Below are 23,161 nucleotides of genomic sequence, written 5' to 3'. Positions count from 1 at the left end.
TTTTCTACGTCTTCAAAACAGCCAGGCCAGTAGTATTCCATGGGCAATATTTCCATTGATTTTTTATGCCTAGGTGGCAAGACCACCCATTTCCATGACAGAGACTCAAAACATCCTCCCTTACGCAGTAGGTACGACTAACTGATCTAGAATCCTGCCCTTTCAATCTCTGTAGTGCCAATACAACAATCCTCCTCTCCTCTTCTCTCTTGTATCGTCACGTTGCGCCTAGCAATGCCTTCTTTAGCTGTGTGATGCAATTTAGCTAAGCTGCCGTCATTCTTTTGCTCGGCTGCCAGTGACTCTCTGTCCAAACATAAGAGCTGAACAAAGTTCTGTGAGGCCGGTGATAGTAACGACCCTGCACCGCTTGCGAATGCGTCAGCTCGCTCTTTCTGCAGGCGTGACCTTGGACACATTAGTGATCCGCTCTCATTGAGCTGGTCAGCTGGCAGTGTTTCCTCAACCGTTTTTTCGTCCCCCAAGCCTAGCTCGAATTCGGTTGCTGAAGTTAAAAATTCGGTTACTTCCGCTGGAGCAGATTTTGCATTTTCAGCCGAAAGCGACCCGATTTTACGAGCTTGGACTCGCGTCAACGCTTTTACTATGCCCTCTCCCAGCTTAAGCCCTTTGTCACGCAGTAACTGATCCGGCCGAATCCAAAAAATGTAAGGGTACTGCAGCGACAAAAATTTGGAAGCTGCAGCCTCGGTCACGAGTTCCCCGAACGGTCCACTGATTTTGACTTTGGCCATGGGCGGACACATGCTGTGTTCTTCTACAACCTGCTTGATCCATGCTACTTCTCCATTAAGGTCGTCTACCGTCAGGAAAGACGGTAGACGACTTAGACGACGTAGACGACGGTAGACGACGGTAGACGACGGTAGACGACTCGCAGTCCCCGGCATGGTTTGCCAATAACTTACAGGTCGTGAAGATATGGGCTTGAAAGTTCCATATTCTCGTCTTTTACATCCACGTAGGAGAAAACTACGCTAGGCTTCCCGCAGTTTACTGCGATATGCCCGAGTTAGTGGCACGTATAGCAGCGGACCAGTCTAAAAGATTCGAACTTTCTGCTTTTTTTGTACGGTTTCCACGTTTGATTTCTCCTCGCTATTTCTAGTTCCGGAACGTGTGTGTGTGTGGGGGGGGGGCACTGCGATGATCCAAACGGCCAGTGAAAGTGTCCGGGCTATCGAAAAGGACAAACTACGCATCTGCAAACGTGTCTCGCACAATACTGCCTCTCGCAGTAGAGAAACATTAGCCGCATGAGTGATGAGGTGCACTGAAGTCTTCCCCAACCAGCACTGGGCACCCAAGTTGAGTTAGACTAAAATTAGATAACCATCCCAGCTGCAATCGAGGAGCGCTGCCGCTGTACGGACGCACGTAACATGACACCACAATGACGTCCGTGTGCGCGAGACGAACAAGCACTGCCACCACTTCTCGCCACAATTGTTACACCACGACAGCAGAGGGACTTGCGCTTGAGGATAAGAATTCACAGCATATTGTCACGTGGTAGGGACTGTAAAGGACACAGTAGCAATACTGTAACAGACGAAACTGTTATTGGGCGCACCTGTGCCCACAAAAACAGGCTATGCTCAAAGAACGGCGACAGCGGCGAACACAGTCGGCGATCGTCGAAATCTGATCAGCGGGTCAAGCATGTCGGCTTTTATACATCAGGTTTCGAATGTTACAGAGTAATCGCTGGGACTCGCGTGCCTTCCACAAATTTCTACACCATTCGCGTCTCGCATAAATGCAGTCAGATTACTCAAGGTTCGGCAACAACAGACAGTAGATAGAAGCATCCATAACATTCTAGAAACTTCCGATACATGTAGGCGCGTCCTGCGCTGAGCGGTAACATTTCTTAGACGGTAAAAGAGCTCATCCGTAAAAGATAAACGCGTTCACGTGTCAATTCCCCCCTCTCAAAAGGCACCGTCCCGATGCTACAAACATAAGAGGAGAGGTTAACAAAAAAGGACAATTATTAAACAAAGTAACAAAACAACAAAGAAAGTCCAAGGTGACAGTCCAAGAAAGTGCAAAGTTCAGCTATGCGAAGTCCCCAAAGTTCATTAGCGCTGGTGGAACGACTTAAGTCGCCCAACATGAACACTTCAGGTCGTGAGCGGCGCCGCTGTGACAGCCAAATGCCGTCTGGCATGACCTCATAGTCAAGTGCGCCAATGCGTCGGATGATATTCTATGGTCCGAAATTGGGGGCGAGCTCCGCCACGGGAAAAGCAGGCGCCACCGTCGCCATGACGTGGCATGAGGGATCACGTGGACACAGCGGCCGCGTCGTCTGCTCCGGAAGCGCCGAAGCGAGCTGAAAACGAAAGTTCCACCTGCGCAAGTCCCACCTGCGCTACGGTTCTGATTAAGTGGTGAGGCTTTCCCGCCTTGGGTGTCTCCTTGAAAACATTTGAAATCGCTATAATAGGTAGTGGCTGCCTTTGGTGGCGTGCAGCATGGTAGGCTACTGCTCGGTGCCACAGTGCCGGACGTACGCAACGGAGCCCGGTGTCAGCCTTATTCACACGTAGACGCAGGACAAGAAGCTGCGTGAAGCTTGGCTCGCGAAACTTGGACCCGGCAAACAGCCATCGGCTACAACTCGGTTATGCAGCAAGCACAGACGCGAGAAATATTTCTGCTATGGCGCCGGGAATGCGATGTTCGGTGAGTAGCAGAAAACGCGCACTGAGACGTTCGCCCGAGCTCCCTGCCCGGCTAACGTCACGATGGTTTGGTCTATGTACTTGTTGATGGTAGAGACTGGCAAGTTCACTGGAACGGAAACGGAGTGGTTAGAAGCACATTAAAAAAAAAGCATGGCATATGGTCATGTTTGTGTTATGAATAAACGCACTGGATTACGAAAACGAATCAGCGTGAAATCGCCCGCTGACTGCATACAGTGCGACGCAACTTTAGAAGTAATATTGAAACGTCCAAGAATTTCGAAGAAAAAAATATCGAATTGTCGCGACGGCACATCACAGTCGCCGTAGACCTCGAAGTCCCTTGTTAAAACGAAATTGTCTTCGAAGCGCTCTGATAACGTCCACGTAACAATGGTTACTTTTGGGCCGTGAAATGCTCATATGCTGCAGCCTAAAGCTCACAGTACGGTGCGAAAGCGCTCTCAGTGAAAGCGAAACATTGTGCGCGGACATTCATAAAGACGCGCACTAGGTCGCCGCGGACCCGTGCCATCGCTGCATGCATTGAGGCTTCGTTCTGTTATGCGCCATTTGGTTATACAGACCGGTAACTATAAGAACATTTTTCAAATAGTTTGCGCTCAGCGATTGCCGATCTTTCAGGCAAGAAGCCGGTTCGGGAGACTTCATCGCGGTGACCGCGCGCAGTGGCTATCGCTGTAAGTATTCGGTAAAGAGATAGAGTCTGTAAATGATTCAGTGCTTTCAGTCTGCGCAAGATTATTATTTCGACAGTAAAATGGTTCCCTCATTTTGAGAGTACTTACAGAAATGTACAGGAAGGTTGCCGCGTGGTGTTTTTATTAAGTACCGTAAGCCAAACCTACGAGGAGAGCGCCACGCTATCCCTCATACTACGCAAGGGAGGCGCTTCCGACAGATGGCGACTCCGTAATTCCTCGCCCCCAAAAACGGCGTAAAAACTTCTCGCTTATTCCTCGTCGACGTAAAGGGGTCCAAACCCAAACACGGTCGCCGGGCTGGTACTCGACGTAGCGTGTTTGAAGATTGTAGTGTCGGCTGTCCGTCCTCTACTGGTTCTTGATCCGCAGGCGGGCGAGCTGTCGGGCTTTTTCGGCGTGCTGGAGATAGGTGGCGACGTCAAGATTCTCTTCATTGCAGACGTGCGGCAGCATGGCGTCGAGAGTAGTCGTCGGATTCCTGCCGTAAACCAGCTTGAACGGTGTGATCTGTGTTGTTTCTTGCACCGCCGTGTTGCAAGCGAAAGTTACGTATGGCAGGGCGGACTCCCAGGTCTTGTGCTCGATGTCGACGTACATTGTCAGCATGTCGGCGACGGTCTTATTCATGCGCTCCGTAAGACCATTCGTCTGCGGATGGTAGGCAGTTGTCCTCCTAAGGCTTCTCTGGCTGCACTGCAGAATGGCTTGGGTTAGCTCTGCTCTAAAGGCCGTTCTTAGCTCTGTCGGTGATGAGGACTTCCGGGGCACCATGTCGCAGCTGAATGTCCCCAACGAAAAATTTCGCCACTTTGGCTGCGCTACCTTTCGGCATAGCTTTAGTTTCAGCGAAGCGGGTGAGGTAGTGCGTCGCCACGACGATCCACTTATTTCCGGATGTTGAGGTCGGAAACAGTCCCAACAAATCCATCCCGATATGCTGAAAAGGTCGGTAAGGAAACTTGATCGGCTGTGGTAATCCTGCTGGCCTTGTCGGCGGTGTCTTGCGTCGCTAACAGTCACGGCATGTCTTGACGTAATGGGCGACGTCGATGGTAAGGCGCGGCCAGTAATACCTTTCCTGTATCCTCGATAGCGTCCGAGAGAATCCAAGGTGCCCAGCAGTCGGACCGTAATGTAAGGCGTACAGGACTTCTGCACGCAGCGCCGACGGAACAAGAAGAGGGTAGTTGGCGCGTACTCGTGAGAAGTTCTTCAGGAGTATAGGTTGCTTTTCATCTAGAACAAAGACAATCTGCGCTTAAGTGACCTAGGGACAACATCAGTATTCCCTTCTAAATACTCGACGAGGCTTTTTAGCTCCGGGTCTGCTCATTACTGTTCAACGAAGTCTTCCGCGCTTATTAATCCAAGGAAGGCATCGTCATCTTCGTGGTCTTGCGGCGGCGGGTCAATGGGGGCGCACGATAGGCAATCGGCATCAGAGTGTTTCGTACGGTCTTGTAGATCACAGTGATGTCAAATTCTTGCAGTCTGAGGCTGTACCGCGCCGGCCGTCCTTAAGGGTCCTTTAAATTAGCAAGCCAACACAATGCGTCACGGTTGCTGGCGACTATGAATATCCTGCCATTAGGTAAAGGCGGAGTTTCGCTGTAGAGCAAATGGAGAGGCATTCCTTTTCAGTTGTAGAATAATTGCATTCCGCCTTTGACAGCGACCGGCTAGCGTAAGCTATCACCCGTTCAAGTCCATCTTTGCACTGGACTAGGACGGCATCAAGGCGTAGGCTACTGGCGTCAGTGTGGATTTTGGCATCGGCGTCCTCGTCGAAGTGCGCAAGTACCGGCGGCGACTGCATGCGTCTTTTGAGTTCTTGAAATGCATCGGCCTGCGGCGTTTCCCACTTGAACTCGACATCACATTTAGTTAGATGTGTCAGCGGCTCAGCGATACGTGAAAAGTCCTTGACAAAGCGCCTGCAGTATGCACACATAGCAAGGAATCTACGCAGTGCCTTCTTGCCGATGGGCTGCGGAAATATTGCGACGGCAGCTGTCATTTAGGGGTCGGAGCGGACACAACATTTGCTGATCACGTGGCCTAGAAAAAGAAGCTCATCGTAAGCGAAGCGGCACTTTTCCAGCTTCAAAGTAAGCTCTGATGACTTGATGGCCTCTACCACTGTCGCAAGCCGCCTAAGGTGATCGTCGAAATTTCCGGCGAAGACGACGACGTCATCCAAGTAAACAAGGCAGGTCTGTCACTTCAATCCTGCTAAAACCGTGTCCCTCACGCGCTGGAATTTTGCAGGCGTCGAGCACAGTCCAAATGGCATAACCTTGAACTCTTGGAGGCCGTCTTGTGCGATAAAGGCGGTCTTTTCGCGATGTCTTTAGTCGACTTCTATTTGCTAGTAGCCAGACTTGAGGTCTATCGACGAGATGTATTTATCGTTGCAGAGCCGATCGAATGCGCCGTCTATCCGTGGGAGGGGGTATACGTCCTTCTTCGTGATCTTGTTCAGTCTACGATAATCGACGCAGAAACGTAGGGTTCCGTCCTTTTTCTTAACTAAGACTACAGGAGATTCCAACGTGCTTTTCGACGGCTGGATGATGTCATCACGCAGCATTTCGTCGACTTGTTGCGTAATAGCTTCACGTTCTCGCGTCGAAACTCGGTAAGGGCGCTAGCGGAGTGGTCGAGTGTACTCTTCGGTTATTATGCGATGCTTTGCGAGTGGTGTTCGTCGAATCGTCGATGACGTCGAAAAGCAGTGTTTGTATCGTTGGAGAATAATTCTGAGCTGTTGCTGCTTGCTCATAGGGAGACTTGGATTGATGTCGAAGTCTGGTTCGGGAACTATGGTCGTTGCGGTAGATGCGCCAGAATCCGAGAGGACAAACGCATTGCTGGTTTCCACAATTTCCTCCGTGTACGCGACTGTCGTGCCCTTGTTGATGTGCTTGAATTCCTGGCTGAATTTCACTTCAGCTCACTGCACCAGAAAGCATCACTTCAGCTTTCCCTTCGTGGAGTCGAACGATCCTTCTTGCGACGCAAATTTCACGGTCGAGCAGTAGACGTTGGTCGTCTTCGATGCGTCATCTACGTCAGCGGCTGTTTCGGTGCCCAACGAAATAACAATGTTTGAGCAAGGCGGGATGCTCACTTCGTCTTCGAGCACACTCAAGGCGGGGTGACTACGAGGGCTCTCCGGAGGTATCACTTGATCTGTCGACAGCGTTACTGCCATCGACTTCAGGTCGGTGATTCGGTGCCTAACGAAATAACAATGCTGGAGCAAGGCGGGATGCTCACTTCATCTTCGAGCACACTCAAGGCGTGGTGACTACGAGGGCTCTCCGGCGGTATCACTTGATCTTTCGACAGCGTTACTGCCATCGACGTCAGGTCGATGATTGTGCCGTGTTGGTTCAGGAAGTCCATGCCGAGAATGACGTCTCGTGAACACTGTTGGAGGATAACGAACGTGGCAGGGTATGTCCGATCATGAATGGTAATTCTTGCCGCGCAGATTCCAGTCGGCGTTATGAAGTACCCTCCAGCGGTCCGAATTTGCGGGCCTTCCCATGTAGTCTTAACTTTCTTCAACTGGGCGGCGCTGGGCCCACTAATGACGGAGTAATCGGCTCCTGAGTCCACTAAAGCGGTGACTGCGTGGCCATCGAGAAGCACGTCGAGATCGGTGGTTTTTTGCCTTGCGTTGCAGTTAGGTCTTGGCGTCTGATCACAGCTGCATTGTGTTGAATTGAAGCTGGAACGTCGCGTCGCCAATTTCGTCGGCGTATTTTTGACTTTATGGCTTCGTCGCGATGTTGGAGTGTCGTTGATATATTGTGGAGATCGTCTTTTCGGCTTCTTCGTCGGCGGCGGAGGATCTTCGTCAGTTCGACGAACAGCAACCGCACCTCCATCGGTTGCTGCTTTTAGTTTTCCGGATATGGGCTCACGGACCGGCCCCGGGCTGGGCCAGTGTATGGACGGTGCTGCAGCGACAGGTAGCGGCCTAGTGACGGAGAACGGTATGGTCGTAGAGGGCTCCCCTAAGTGGCGGCGAGGTAGTCGGCGATATCGCGAGGTCGTTCCCAAAGCTGTGGTCGCGGAGCGTTAACGGTGAGCCCTAGCAGTCCCTTCTCCCGGTATGGGCATCGGCGGTAGACGTGACCCGCTTCTCCACAGTGGTAACAGAACGGGCGGTTGTCAGGAGCGCGCCAGACGTCTCTCTTCTTTGGAATGCTGCGGGGGGGCGATGGGTTGGCGTGCTGGCGGCGACGGTGGGGGACAACGGAACTGTGGCGTCACTGGGCCCCGCCGCGGGCGCGGAGGCGGAACGTGACGGCGGGCTACAGCGGCGTACGTCATCGCTTGCGGCTGATTCTGCGGCGATTCAGGGGCTACTCTGGGTGATTGCTGGAGCTCCTCTTGTACGACGTCGGCAATCGAAGTCACTTGAGTCTGCGACGAAGGGAACAGCTTCTGAAGCCCCTCCCGCACGACTGCTCTGATAGTCTCGCGCAGGGCGTCGGTGGCCAGTGATTGAACTCCGGCGTAGTTTGTTTAGTTCGTGCGGCGGTTGAATTGCCGGTTGCGCATTTGCAGTGTCTTCTCGATGCTGGTGGCCTCCCTAAAAAACTCGTCGACAGTCTTCGGTTGGCTTCGTATGATTCCGCCGAAAAGTTCTTCTTTCACACCACGCTTGAGCAGGCGGACTGTTTTCTCCTCGGGCATTTCCGGGTCGGTGTGGCGGAACAGACGGCTCATTTCTTCCGTAAAGATGGCAACGTTCTCATTAGGCAGCTGCACTCGGGTTTCTAGTAAAACTTGGGCTCGCTCTTTTCGCACGACGCTTATAAATGTCTGCAGGAAGCCGCTGCGGAACAGCTCCCACGCCACTAAAGTGGCTTCTCGATTCTCGAATTACGTCCTGGAGGCATCTTCCAATGCGAAAAAGACATGGTGTAGCTTGTCGTCGCTGTTCCAGTTTTTAAACGTAGCGACCCTCTCGTATGTCTCAAGCCAGCTTTCCTGATCTTCGAATGCTGAACCGCGGAAGGTCGGAGGCTCCCTGGGCTGCTGTAGCACGATGGCCGACGCCGGGGCTACCATTGGGGATGACTTGGCGACAATCTTCCTGGTCGTCTCAGGCAAAGGTCCGTGCTCGGGGGGGGGGGAAATCCTTGCAGCCAGCAGCTACCTCACTGGTTCCTGGCGACTTTGGTGTTGTCTTCCGCCTTCGGGCTTGGATCACAGCTTTGTGGGGTGTCCGATACATGAACACAAAGCACCTCCACCAGATGTCACGTGGTAGTGACCGTAAAGAACACAGTAGCAATACTGTAACAGACGAAACTGTTATTGGGCGGACCTGTGCCCCCAAAAACAGGCTATGCTCAAAGAACGGCGACAGCGGCGAACACAGTCGGCGATCGTCGAAATCTGATCAACGGGTCAAGCGCGTCGGCTTTTATACATCAGTCGTCGAATATTCCAGAGTAATTGCTGGGACCCGCCTGCCTTCCACAAAATTCTGCACCATTCGCGTCGCGCATAATTGCAATCAGATTACTCAAGGTTCGGCGACAACAGGCAATGGATAGAAGCATCGATAACATTCTAGAAACTTCCGATACATGTAGGCGCGTCCTGCGCTGAGCGATAACATTTTTTAGACGGTAACAGCGCTCAACCGTAAAAGATAAACGAGTTCACGCGTCAATATACTGCAGCGCCGATCCGGGTTGGTTGGGGAAGCATATGCAAAAAATTTGGGGACCCGAAGAAGCGAGTTCATCTCCCTTAGGAGAAGATACTAAGCGGAGAGCTTTCCTATGGTGAGGGGATGGCGAAGCTCTCCTACTTTATTGGCAAGTCCGCGGCCGTACCGCTGCAAGACACAATGGTGCCGCATTGCTTTCGAATCAGTAGTCACTGTAGCCGTGGTAGGTTGGCCAGCAGCACCTTTGATAGCACTTGCAGTTGCAGGCCACAAAGTGGATAAGCTCAGCCGGGGTCAGATTGGTCTGTGTCGATACACAGGCGGAAGATTTCTCATGTACAGAGCGCGACACCTCTTTCTCACGTGTCGTATTTCGTCCGGCGAATCGAATGAAAATGACTCTTCGCTGTGCGTGGCGCATGACTTCCTTTTGGAGCTTAGTTATCTGCTGATCCAACTTGGCAAGATTGTCTGCTCTCGTGTCACTCAATTTAGTCAACGTTATATTACGCTCAGCATGTGCTTTGCCCGGCTTGACGATGTCGCTGTATCCTCAGCTGTCGTAGTCAGAGATGTGAGAATATGTTAATGTTCGGGTGTCTTCTTCCGGGGGGGGGAGGGGGGGGTAACAGCAATGCGAACCAATTGCTCGTTGGAATGACACTGTCCCTTCCATCCGGTGTCATAGAATGCCGGCGGCACTTGCAGCCGAAGTGGACTTTGACAGCCTTGCTTTTGACTGGGCAGTTTTTGGATGTTATATCATGACTCTCCGTTTGGCAGAGTCCCCATTTATATGTTGGTATCTCGGGCGCCTCCACAGAGGCATCTGTGGAATGTGGACACGAGGTTCGCATATGACCGAGATGGAAAGACTGGTAGCAATGTACAAGCCCCAGCTTATACACATGCAACTGCAGCATGTATCCACAGTACGTCATATGGCTCGTGGAGTCCGAGAACTTTTGAGAGTGACCAGGCACGTCCAGGCACGACCAGGAACCCACTGTCCCGACCTTGTGTGTGGAGCAGTTGAAAGCGTCAACAAGGCTTTGCCGTGATTCCCCCAGGTGAACACAAGAAACCACATACCGACGCAACTTAGAACCAGAAGTCAAGTACGCTTGTACTTGTTCTATAGAATCAGCTGCGAGCGGCAGAACTTGCAGGTGAGTGAGGCGGTCTACATTCGTTAGCGAACGCACCCGCAAGGATATGCTGTTGCTGGGATGGTGAATCGAGAAGTCTTGAAAGGCAGTGATCTTGAGGCAAGCGTTGAAGGCTTTCTTCGGTTCTCACTGGAAAGACCATGTTGAATTTTGCTATGCTCATTCGTGCTACTTTAGAGAGTACATGACAATTCTTACCTTCCATGCTTACCATTTTTCTTACCTTTAACCTTTTCTTACCTTCATTCTGATCTTTTTTTGCGCGTTGTCGAAAAACTTTTCTGTATAAATATCGTTCATGGCTTTACAAGTTTTCCCAAACCTTTAAAGATTACTCACCATTAATATTAAGTAAGGGCACTCTGCACTGATTTGTAATGCGCGCTTTTGGCAAAGTTAACAGGAGATATAACTCCGGCTTCGAACAGTTATGTGCTACCTATCTGCTATGGGGTTGACGCAGAATGTGAATTTGTACTCCTCGTAGTTTTTGGTTCGTCACGCTAAAGTTTTTGTACGCTGAACCTGTTGTGAGATTTTCACGCGATACGCTTCCCGTCTGCTATTTTCGTGTGCCTGTTAAACCGCAGAAATATGGATCGAGTTATCTGCCACTCGAGAAGCTGATTAACAATTTCCAGTTCAATGTAGGCGATTTCAGTGCAACAGTATCAGCGGTGATAAAACATCATCCCAAACAAATTATCTAAAATTACTGTACAACGAATTAAGTATTATGAAAGATATAAATTCATGGGCAATTAAGGATGTTGGAGCCGGATGTTTCCCTAGATCAGTACGCGCGGCATCGATGACGTTCTGCTCTAAAAATCAGGCTGTTAAAGTTTATTTATGCGAATTAGCGGAATGCGTAGGAAAACATCTATAAATGGGAATATCTGCAACAGACATGAAAATTAAGTGAAACCTGCATGCGTTCGCTTCACAGTGATCGCTTTGTGTAACGATATCGATTATGAATCCACATCCAGTCTGAATAGTAATTGCGCACTCTGAGCAGCGTCCCGCGAAGCATTCAGCACATTGTCTCTGTAAGAGAAACTCAGGAGAAATGAAACTGGAAATGGAAGGTTTCCCGCTCCTTGATGTTCATTACAGGTTTAAATGAATAAATATGAGCATTGCGTTTTCATGAACAGTGAACATCTACCTCGCAATTTTGCTGCCGTAATGTTTGTGAATCGTTCCACGTAACTTGAGCTTTTTCTTTGCAACTACTCTTTGTAGGTAGTGTTCACGGCCTGCATTAAAACTGCATTCGTCCCACAAACCGAATACCGCGTACAAATCGCGCTGCTAGCAGAGCGCCTGCTCCGTGTTTCGGTGAGGTTTGATTCGGTGGCACTTACCCGCCGCTGTAGACTCTTGAAAAACTTTAGACTCTTTAGGTCCTATCTTGTCTCACAACAATAATCGTCACCTGTCTTGCTCGCATTTCCTTTCTTTAACGCGGCGAGTCCGGTACTTCCAAGTCACCCATGGTGTTGCGGCTAGGGTGGCGTTCAGGGCACGGAATCCACCAAGCTCATCGACTACGACGCGAAGTTGTAGAAAATGAACGAAAAAGGGTTTATTGGCTCAGTTACATGGCTCCATGCAGTACGGAAGCCCAATCCATGCAGGAGCAAGTTAAACGTCTCAGTTCACATCAGGACCCTCTGTCACCACTCTCGAAAAGTATCTGTTTTTAATCCCGTCGTCTTCCTTAGGTGAGTCGACTAGAGAATTTGAAGACTGTCCATTGGCAAATAACCATCGTCGACCTCGTTGCGATGCCACGCCCACGCTAGCCATAACCCGCAGTAACGCCGCCTCGAAGAAACTGGTTTGGAATTTGGGGAAGAAAGAAATCAACCGGCGACACCTGGTTCGTTCGTCGTTGCCAACACCGTTTATCGCTCAGTCTACAAGGTCAAGGGTGGGCTGAAGGTCTTTCGTGGAATCACGCAACAACCGGTTGGGTGGTGATTTAACTTGTCTAATTAACTGCGCCTGTCCATTCGTTGTCGTGGTACCCTTCTGTTCATAATTTTCTCCGGTTTCTAGGTAATGGTGGGGTGAGCACTTTTAGTCCTTGTCCACGTCCCGATGAGGTTTCGCTAGGAGGCGCGGTGGTTTGACACGTGGCAAACGCTCAATTAACACCCTTGGTGGTGCTGAGACGTAACAACGGCTTGCGCATTATCAGCGCAACACAGCATTCTGAACAGGAAAGTAGCCAGCGCCGAGTTTTGACGAAAGGAAACGCAAGCAGGGTGACGACGAGTCTCGTTGTAAGACAAGATAAACCCCAAAGGGTTGAAGCGAAGTGACGCAGCCGTTCAATATCTAACGCATCCGTTCACCAGGCAGACGGAGATGAATGGGGATTAGCTCTGGCAGTGGTGAGTCCAAATCCGTGGGTACGACGACGAGAGGTAGCGTTCCGACAACTAGGTTTATTCACTTGGTATTTTACCTTAAGTTTACACTGTACAAAAATATCGACAAACAGAACAATGTCATACCCGTCGCCGTTGGCCTGCCTAACCGGCCTGGTCTCCCCTGGTGAAGTTGCGCCGTCTGCTGCTGTCTACTTGCTCACACCTCAAAAAACTAAAACTATTCCTTAACTAAGTTTCCGCAGCATCCAAGGGACAGGCTTCTCCATCAATGGGTTATTTCATTACTCCGACCAATCAGGCAGTCCGACATCATCCAATAAGCGTCAGAGTTTAAGGGGCCCAAAAAATGGTCGCGTCAACACTCCGTATACAAAAGCACTTTGACCATAACTAATCAGCTTTTGACAGCCGAGCGTGGGAAGAGGACGCGTCATGTGCACGTAGTCACGGCTCAGGTGCGGCGGCGGCGACCGGGCGGGAGTACATGTCCGCGGTGCCGTCGCTATTATTTCGGTAGAAAGGCTTCCCCCGCGTCAAGGAGCCCACAAAATTCCCGAAAAAAGGCAAAGAGGCCCGCGGTATACTCTTTTCGCGACAGGGTGTTAACTCGTTTCAGAGTGTAGCTCTGAAATAAAGCTTACGCCATTTAAGCCGTATTTTGTCCCCAAACAATTTTTCTCATCTCGCTTCCTTGAGTTCTTGAAAACGCTGCGCTCGCCACGTTCCTGTCAAGATCTATAGATATCGCGTTATCAGCGTGACGTATACGTCACACTGATAACGCGCATTGCATTCGCGATCTGAATATACCGGGCGCTCAGCGTTAAAGAAAGTAAACGCGCGCTACATTGATGTCGATCGTTGTGTAAGCACAGTAATTTTTTTTTATATGGGGGCAAAATAAAGCCGCAAGAGGCGCAATATTTTTTAGTGTTAGGCTGCTGAGCTCCAGTTCACAGGTTGCATCACATGCGTGGCTGCTGCATTTTCATGGGGGTGAAAGGCAAAAACGGTCGTGTAAATAGATTTAGGTGCACGTTAAGGAACCATGAGTTGTGAAAATTATTATGGAGTCCCGCACTACAGCGTGCCTTATAATAATATCCTTGTTTTCGCACTTAAAGTATCAGTATTTATTTACCTATATTTTTTTTGTGGCACTGAGACACTTCATGTTTGTCCGTGGAATTCGGTTTGTCGTGCGGATACAGCTCAAGCAAGCTTCATCATAAAGGTGCACTTAAGTGCTTTCTAAGTTTTTTGATCTCAGAAGCGTGAACTTTAATATATCGGACATTGATTATAATAACGACACCGTAGAAACTGCATCTCAAAAGCACCCTTACCAGTAGCAGGAGTTCGCACGATCGACTGTGTTGATATCCCAACTTTCGGCTGGCCGTAGAGGTTGTAGAATGGCTGTAGCGTAATGTTGTATTCGGTGTATCTCCTGAGGCCATCAACTGTGAAGCCACTCAGCAAGGGCGACAGCGTTGTCTGAAAATTGTGCTCAGGGGCAGTACCGCGTAAATAGTATCCTGCAAGCTCAGGCCTCGGCGCCTCGCTCCACGTCCATGAAAACACTAGGGAGCCGTTCGGACTGGCCAGGCTGGTGAACTGTGGCACGTCGAAGAGGAAACTTGGCTCTGTAGGCAGAAGAAAAGGCGCAATTAAGGCAATAAAATTACGTTTTCTCTTGATAGGGTGGAGGCTTGGGCGAGTTGATTGCGGTTCGTAACGGCGGTATTTGCGTGGCGCACGAAAGTATATATATTAGGAAAGGAAGGACAGAGACAAGTAAACACCGCTAACTTGCAATTGATCTTTATTTGCGGACGAGCATAATATATGCGCACGGCAAACAGGAAAACACACAGAAAAGGGGGGATACGCAGAGCCAGCACATTATTGATAAGTCAGATCACTTCATGTGCCCACGATTGCCCTGCTCCTTACGTTTTCTCTGCGTATCTGCCAACCTCTCTAGTCGAGGATGCATGAGCAAGCGGAATGGGTCCCCGAAGGGTGCGACAAAGTGTTCGAGCAGGTTTTATTTGATGGTCTCTGTCGACAACCTCTGTAAGATAACAACGGAACGCATCACCTTCTAGGCAATCAGTGAAGCAATTTATCTTGTCCTGCTGCAGCCGCCCTGCAGTTGTCGCCTTTGCGTCAATGTGCCGAAATTTGTGCGCAATGACATCATCTTCTACTGCTGTGTACACTTAGGAATGTTGATCACCTTATTGGGAATGCTCATGATAGGTTTGGTAATATCAATGAATGATTATTCGATTAATCGAGAAAATGTATCCCGCAAAATGATTATTCTTCATCGATGTCCGCCTTACACTTAATATACTTATCCATGAAACCTGTTCGAATAATTGTTTTAGAGAGTTTGACAGGAGTGGCGCGAAAATGTTGAAATCGCACTGGGATGGCGGCGCATGAGCAGTGACTGTGTGGCTGTGGTAGAGCGACTGTTGCCTGTTCTTGCGATATCAAGTGATGCCAAGCCTCAGCGCTTCGCCTGTCTTTCTCCACACCCCTCACGCCGCCCGAAACCGGAGGCTTGAAATGCCTTCGCAATTCAAGGCATACTATAGCAACAATTGTCGTTGATCATCGTGTCACTCCCAGTCCAATAAATGGGTGGTACATCCTACGAGCCGGTTTGGAGCATCTATTTTAACACATCGATGGAGTTCATCACGATTCCAGCAAATCTTAGCGTGCGAGCATCTATTGCCGCATGATGGTTGCGTGGCCATTCAAAGAGGGTGTCCGTTTCACCCATACATCCCAGCCAATTCAGATTTATTCGCTCTGGAGAAAAGAGCATGTGGCTCAAAACCCTTAACTAGTAATTTTCTTTTCCCCTGTGGATATTAGAATTTCTTGCATATTTCAGTTGGAAGCTTCACCTCTGCTTTATGCAATTTTTTTCATTTCTTGTTTAATGGTACTGTACAGGGATTCACCAGTGCCATGTATCTTATTTAATTCTGCAATAATACCATTTTATAACAAATATTCTTTATATTTTCAAAAGCCTGTAGTGCCAATCATATTTCATCTTTAACAAGTCAAATATTATCCTTTATCAATTGTTTATACACTCGTCTTTCAAGCTGAATTGGCTCCACGTGTAAATCATTGAGATAGGGTATTACAAAAGTAGATAGAGTTCCAACCTTTTTGAAAGTGCCTGGCAAAAATTTCTATTGATGAATAAATCGATGAAAAATCCTGCATCGAAAGCGATTAATCCACTAGAAACTAAAATGAAGGATTAATTGTTAATCGAATAAAAAAAAATTATCGACCATCCCTAGCTCATGACACAGTTCAAGTAGATCCTGACAACGATGTGGCATAGACGCTATGGCGTATGCCCAATGAACCTTGATCCGATGTACGTACGTCATGCAATCATCACAACGCAAATCCGCGAGATGGTCATTGTCGTTTTGTGCCTAACTAATAGTCAGAATAATTACGCATAGTAAGGTTAGAAAGGTTTGCTTTATTACAGTAATTAAGCTCTCGATGACAGGGGCGTAGCCAGGGGGGGGCGGCTTATGGGGCTTCAGCCCCCGCCTCCTCGAAATTTTCTCGTGCTGTTCGTGCATGGCCGACCAAAGGAACCCACGGCGCCGGAAATCATTCTAGATTTTGTCCAGAATGTCTTTTTGACCTTCGAAGGGACATTTCACCGCGAACATTGTGAACTCGGGCTGGATTTCGCGTCAACGCCCCATGCACCGGGAGTCACATAACGCAAGGAGCCCCATCCAAGCGTAAAGTTTCAAGGGCATTTTGATGGCGAACGGGCACGTCGCGGCATCACGCGGAGGCCGCAGAATCTACGGAGCACATGGATGTGAACTCCGAAACTTTATGGGTACAAGCTTCTTATAAATTTTTGATGTGAAAGGTGCATTGACATTCCCAAAGTTGCGCTTTACATTTTCAATTCTGACTTTGTGGGTGTAATGTTCTTATAAACATGTAACGCCGAATAGTGCATTGATTATTCTAAAGTTGCGCATTGGAACATACAACGAAACAAGCCAAATCAACGCACTATTACAATGTACTAGAATAGGGGCAGTGTGTTCAGATGGCGGAGCGCGCCACGCACTGCTTTGAAGCCGGGAGCGTATACAGGTCCCTGATGTATGCGGCTGCGCTGGAGTCGCGTGGGCTGTGCGGACGCGTTCATCGTGTGTTGCGGCCGGTTGCAGCGTGCTTGCTCTGAAGAACTCTGAAGGAATTCCTCGAGTCTTGTTGCGAGTCACATGCAAAGGCATTGCCTTGTCGGGCGTGTTGGTAAACTGACTTGGAAAGCTAATTGGAAGGGAGACGACACCAGAATGCGCTAACTCCAACAACTTGATTTTCAGGAAACACCCACCTATTTAACTGTGCATGGGTTAAATAGGTGGGTGTTTCCTGAATATCAAGTTGTTGAAGTTAGCGCATTCTGGTGTCGTCTTCCTCCTGTCCTTGTTCGCTGGCGCTAAATATGCTTTCCAATGCAAGAGGTCTTTGTGGCTTCTTAAGCCAGTCGACGGCAGGTGGGCTCCGTGTGACATTGTGCAGCACTTTGGCTCTGTTAGAATAGTTGGAAGCAGAGGGTTTTAAATACCTATTGACATCTAGACTAAGCCAATATAAGTTGTAGAACTTCTTGGGAGGTAGTCGTGCGGATCCAACGATCACCCAACGCCGTCTCAATTTTTGATTGTTGTGAATTGCCTGTCTTCTTATAACTTGGCGAAGGCAATGCAGACAGGGAACACAGAGGTCAGTAAAGATTTGGTATCGCTGCTTCACTCACCTGATAATTCTGACAAGGAAGGTGACGTTGCGTGACTTCATGAGTTAGTTGAAGCTGGAAATCTGGCGCTGGTAGAGCAAGGCTAAACAGTACTCCGGCAGAGCACCGGGCTTATGTGGAGGAAAGGAGCGATGGCCGCCTCATTCACTATATATGGCAGGGTATTTCGCGCAGAAATAATTTACTCGCAACAAATTTGAGAACTGCCGCTCTCTTCTTTTGCCGAACTCTAGTGTCAGTAGCAGAGTCTCAAAATTCACGAAATTTGTGACAGGGGAGGATTTCTGCATCCCCCAAGGTGCTTTTTCAAGCACTAAAGAACCTTGAGGGAATATATTTACAACCTCCCTCAGCAAAGAGGAGCTTTGCAGCGACAGCATAGTTGATGTCATGATTCTAGTGAAAGCTTCTAATTTGGCTATGCCATAGACTGCAAATTACATGCTGATGATTTCACATCTGCAGTTGTGCGTTTTTATGTCCTAACAAGGCTGCACTTTTACGTTAAAGGTCTTAATGAGCGAAGACAAGCACGACGAAAAAAGAAATTGCACTTTAATGTTACCTATACTGTTCTTAGCAGGCTGGTGCAACATATGTATGCTGACCCTTTTTTGTCTTCTTTATCTGAATGCACAACTTTTTCTGCTGCATTAAAAAAGCTAATTGTGTGAGCATAATTACGAAACAAATTAAGGAATTCATTTGAGCTTGTTAATTCCGCTGTAGGCCTCCATTGTTTGGGATGGAATGTACTCGCACTGTTTTTCTGTGTTTTGGCATACTGTGTGTAGTTTTGCAGAGATCCCTGTTACATGGCGTCTTTCCTACCTGTTTTATTCCTTTCATAGAAATGTAGGATGTCGGTGTGTACTCGCACATGTGCGTGACGTTCGGGAGCACTTCATGATGTATATAAAGAAATTCACGAATAAACTGTGCAAATGAAGTTGCTGGGGGGGGGGGGTTCGCGAAACAGAATGAAAGAACGAGGGACAAACGTTTTTCGCGAAAGAAGCTAAATGCCAAGCAGGGAAGCTCTTTGGCTTTGGCCTGTCTAACAAAGCGCTTGACGTTGGGTCGCGGATGACGCGGCCGCTTTTTTATGAATGCGAACCGCAAAAGAAAATGTGTGCACCTGGAATCCGAGTTGCTTTAAGTCAATTCGATGTCCTTAACCACAGCGTTATTTCCAGCCAAGTTTTCCGTCCTAATAATGTCTGGTTACGTGGCAGCGTGGATCAAAACAAATTTATCGGCTTTACGCCACTACTTCGGTGTCTGCAAAACCTTTAACCAATAACCAATAAATCAATCTAATGGGCGTTGAGATACGCTGAGAGTGTACATATAGTGCATCTCGTATAAGAAGTGAGTTTCGAGGATGCATCTTAACGTCCGCCGAGCATTTGTACGTCTATTTGACTGCGACAGAAAATGATTATCACAATATCAGCATGCAGCGCTGGCGCTGCGCCGTCCGTTCCGTACAGGATGGATGGATGTTATGAGCCTCCCCTTTCGAACGAGGCGGTGGGTTGAGCCACCAAGCTCTTGCTATTATACCGCCTAATGTCCTACCTAGGTTCAACAATAAAAAAAGAAAGAAAGAACACTATGAACTCCCACAACCAAATTTTTTGATCCCCTATTGCGAACTGTGCTTCTGTACATCTCCGTTTTTTATCGTTTCCCTACGTTTATTCCACCAATCCTCCAGTCGCCTCTTACTAATCCCTATTGCGGAGATGTTTACTTTTCCACTGCTCTCGCTGAACCCAAGAGCTTCAAGGAGGCCAGTGGTGCGTAAATCGACCGATGGGTAGACGTCTTCACATTCTAATAAAACATGCTCCATAGTTTCCCTAGCTTTACCGCAGCAGATTGGAGGAAGAAGAAACCGAGGTGCGGACAACCCTCACATCGGCTGCGTCATTTCTGAATGTTTGTGCAGCCATCTTTACCACCATCACGGATTCAAGCACATCACTGGATTTGTGAAGTCACCGGGAATTGGCGGACACCTTTCTTCAAGGTGGGACTTCCATTTCTGGACTTTTACTGGCCTTTCTTGGTGCAAGACCCAACTAGGCCTACTGGCCCCGCCGGGCCGCAATGGCGGAAACGCGCATGGAAGATGAAGACGCTACCGGATAGCGGTGAAGACACTACCGCTACGCCGCAGAGCCAGCAAGAGCAAGGCAACAGCAGCAAGAACAAGGGACCTATAACCACTATGTTCAAACACCGGATTGTCAAGGCATCAAGGAGGCCCCAATTGCCTGAGGAGCACAGCAATATCATCATCCGCCCACGAGGAGGTCTCAACTTGAGCAAAGTGAGCACCACAGCGATAGGCGCGGCGATTATTGAAGCATCGGGCCTGACTCCGCAACACAACCGAGAGGATGTCGTTTGCCCTAACTTCACGCAAAACATCGTGGTGGTTAGTACACCAGATCCCAGTCATGCTGCAATGTATGTGCGAATCAGGTCAATCATTATATTGGAAACCGAATATGAAGTTAACGCCTACGAGACAGCTCCGTATACCACGTGTAAAGGGGTTATTCGAAGAGTTGACCTCAGAGAGAATCGAGCCACGATAATGAAGAACATTGTGCATGACTTTAACCCACTGGCATTGGCAGCCAAACGTATTAAATCGACGGGCTCGGTCATTGTTCTTTTTGATGGGCTCAAGGTACCCAATTATGTCAGATATGGGTCGACCCTTGTAAGGTGCTACCTGTATAGGAAGCAGTTTGATGTTTGCTATGCTTGCGGAAAGATTGGACATCGATCAGATGTATGTCCAACACCGGACGTGCTACAGTGCAGAGGATGTGGAACTCAAAACCCGGAGGACAATCACATGTGTGTGGCTAACTGCAAATTCTGTGGAGGGGACCAGCCAACTGGGGACAAGACTTGCCGACAGCGGTACCAAATTCCATACCTGATGCGAATGCGACGACGAGAACGCAGCAGATCTGCATCGGGGCGACATCAGCTCAGCTGTAATGGGATGCCCGAACGGGCACCAGCGGGCGCACGCGCTCAAGGAGCCCCACACGGTCAAGACGCCGCACCCCTTTGAAGGGCAGAAGCCGCTCTAGATCACGTGAAGTGCAGGTGCGCTTCGAAGGAGGAGGGCAGACGCCTGGCGACAAGACGACATCTGGAACAGCCTGGGCCGACAAAGGGAAAGGTACTGTGAGGGCTGCGGAGAGCGGTGCGGGGCGGTCCGTCGGAGATAATGATGCCAGAATAGAACAGCTAAATACAGAAGTAACATATCTCAGAAAGGCAAATGAAGAACTTACTAAGCAGGTTGTAGAACTTCGCAAGAACTCGCAGACTAGCTCCACAAAAGCAGCAATAGCCAAACCGGTGAATAATGACAACAATCAGGATGAAGAAAACACACCAGCTCCAAAGAAGCGAGCAATAAGCCCAGTAGAAACAACAGTGTGCTCTGCTTTGGAAGAGATCAAGGAGGCGATTACACAACTTAGAGATGCCATAGATAAAACTACCTTCAAAGTTGATAAGTTATGGAAATGGAGACTGGCGGCTGAAAAGAGGCTTACCAAAGTAGAAGCGCAAGGCGAGGACGACGAATACCTACCCTCAGAAGTAGAAAGCGTCAGATCGCTCCCTGGCGCGTCGGGTTTTCTGCGAAGCGTACTCTAGCGGGTAGCATTAAGGCGGGTTCCATAAGCAAATGCTAGCAGGGGGAGCTTTACCGTGTGGCAATGGAATTGCCGAGGATTTTATCACAAAAAAGCACCTCTCATGCAGTTAATAAAAACCTCTCCAGACAAACCGAAAATAATCATGTTGCAGGACACCTTGGCGGATGAGATCAGCCTATCCGAATACAAAGTGACATGCAGGGGCAAAGAGCCGGGTAGGGGGCTTGCCACGCTCGTAAATACGAAAATACCATACATAGAACATGATTTGCGCCTTGGACTAAACAAATTAGAATACTTACTTGTGGAAATAATTTTGAAAAGGAATAGAAGCAAACTGCAAAGCCTCTTTTGTCTCAATGTTTATAGCAGCCCTACTGACATGAAACAGAGTTTCAGGGCACTTCTTAATACGACTATGGCTGTTACTAAGCACGCTTAACTATTTATTGGAGGGGATTTCAACGCGCCACATCAAACCTGGAGATATCGCTGGAATACTAAGAAAGGGGATGGACTCTGGCACCTAGCTACAGATCTGAATCTCTCCCTCATCACAGACCCAGCTTATCCCACTAGGTGTGGTACATCTACATGCAGGGACTCCACCCCAGACCCTACTTTTGTATCAAATTTAGCCAACGCTGGCTTCAATAACTCCAATATTGACCTGGGTAGTGATCATTACATATGACAAGTACTATTGGAAACACCCAGTAATGAGATAAAGCACTTTAACTACATTGACTGGTACCTTTTTCGGAAAGCAAGGAAAAGCAGAGCTGACACAGAGACAGGACAAAAGAAAACACTCCAAACTTGGACCACTCAGCTCAGGGAAGATGTAAAGGCGGCAACGAAGGATATTACCACAGAGGAGGAGATCGAAATCATGGACAGTAGGCTGGCGCACTTGATTGAAGCCAAACAATCTATGTTAAAGAGATGAAAAACGCAACGGCTGAAGAGGAGACTCAGGAAGCGCATAGCATTGTTGAATAGGGAGATTGAAGAACAATCCAGAAAGTTACAGAAATAACAATGGGATGAGCTTTGTAAATCTATAGATGGTCGAATCAAACGTGGTGGAAATTGGAACTTACTTAGACATCTGCTTCATGAGAACGGCACGAAATCTAATAGGAGAACAGCAGTAGCACGACTCGTCCATCGTGAGAGTCAGGACACAACGGAGGAGGACATTCTGGATCTGCTCACAGCTAAGTATTTACCACTTAAGGATAGCAATGAGAGTACAGACCAGCCTGAATATACAGGGGAAGACTGTGAGCCTATGGATCAAGACTTCACAGAAAGCGACGTTCGCGCAGCCCTGTACGACCTCAACAGTACATCCGCTGCCGGTCTAGATGGCATTTCCAATAGGCTGTAGAAAAATTTGGACGATGATTCTATAAAATATTTAACAGAGTATTTCAACGAACTCTGGAAAAACGGTGATTATCCGAATGAATAGAAAACTGCTAACACAATTCTTATTCCCAAACCAGGCAAGAAACTCAATCTAGATAACCTAAGACCCATATCGTTAACATCATGTCTGGGCAAAACCATGGAGCTTGTCATACTCAATAGACTGACTAAGTATGTAGAAAACAGAAATGTTCTTCCGCATAACCTGATCGGTTTCCGCCCTGGACTTTCGACTCAAGATGCAATGCTTTTAATCAAACATCACCTTATTCTTGCTAGCCCGCTACATAGGAGAGCTCTCCTAGGCCTAGATGTAGAAAAGGCCTTTGATCGTATCAAGCGCAGGGCCATATTGGATATCCTCTCAGAGATGGAATTGGGTAAGTGATTGCACAATATAGCCAAAGCCTTTCTCGGTGGCCGTTCTGCTTGTCTCAGGTCATCCGAACTCCAATCGACAACCCTGGAACTT

General features: G+C 48.6%; 1 protein-coding gene across 1 annotated transcript in view; it reads right to left on the bottom strand.

Annotated features, from left to right (window-relative positions):
- The window catches only part of LOC142576540 (uncharacterized), a 206,108-nt gene that overhangs the window by 70,323 nt on the left and 112,624 nt on the right, over positions 1-23,161 (bottom strand). Inside the window, exon 4 of the mRNA XM_075686704.1 lies at positions 14,058-14,357. Coding sequence (XP_075542819.1) covers positions 14,058-14,357 — 300 coding nt within the window. The remainder of the gene's footprint in view (positions 1-14,057; positions 14,358-23,161) is intronic.

This window comes from Dermacentor variabilis, chromosome 1 (assembly GCF_050947875.1).
Source record: "Dermacentor variabilis isolate Ectoservices chromosome 1, ASM5094787v1, whole genome shotgun sequence".
NCBI lineage: Eukaryota > Metazoa > Arthropoda > Arachnida > Ixodida > Ixodidae > Dermacentor > Dermacentor variabilis.
The sequence above is the reverse complement of the archived record's forward strand: the minus strand, read 5'-3'. Positions and strand labels throughout refer to the sequence as shown.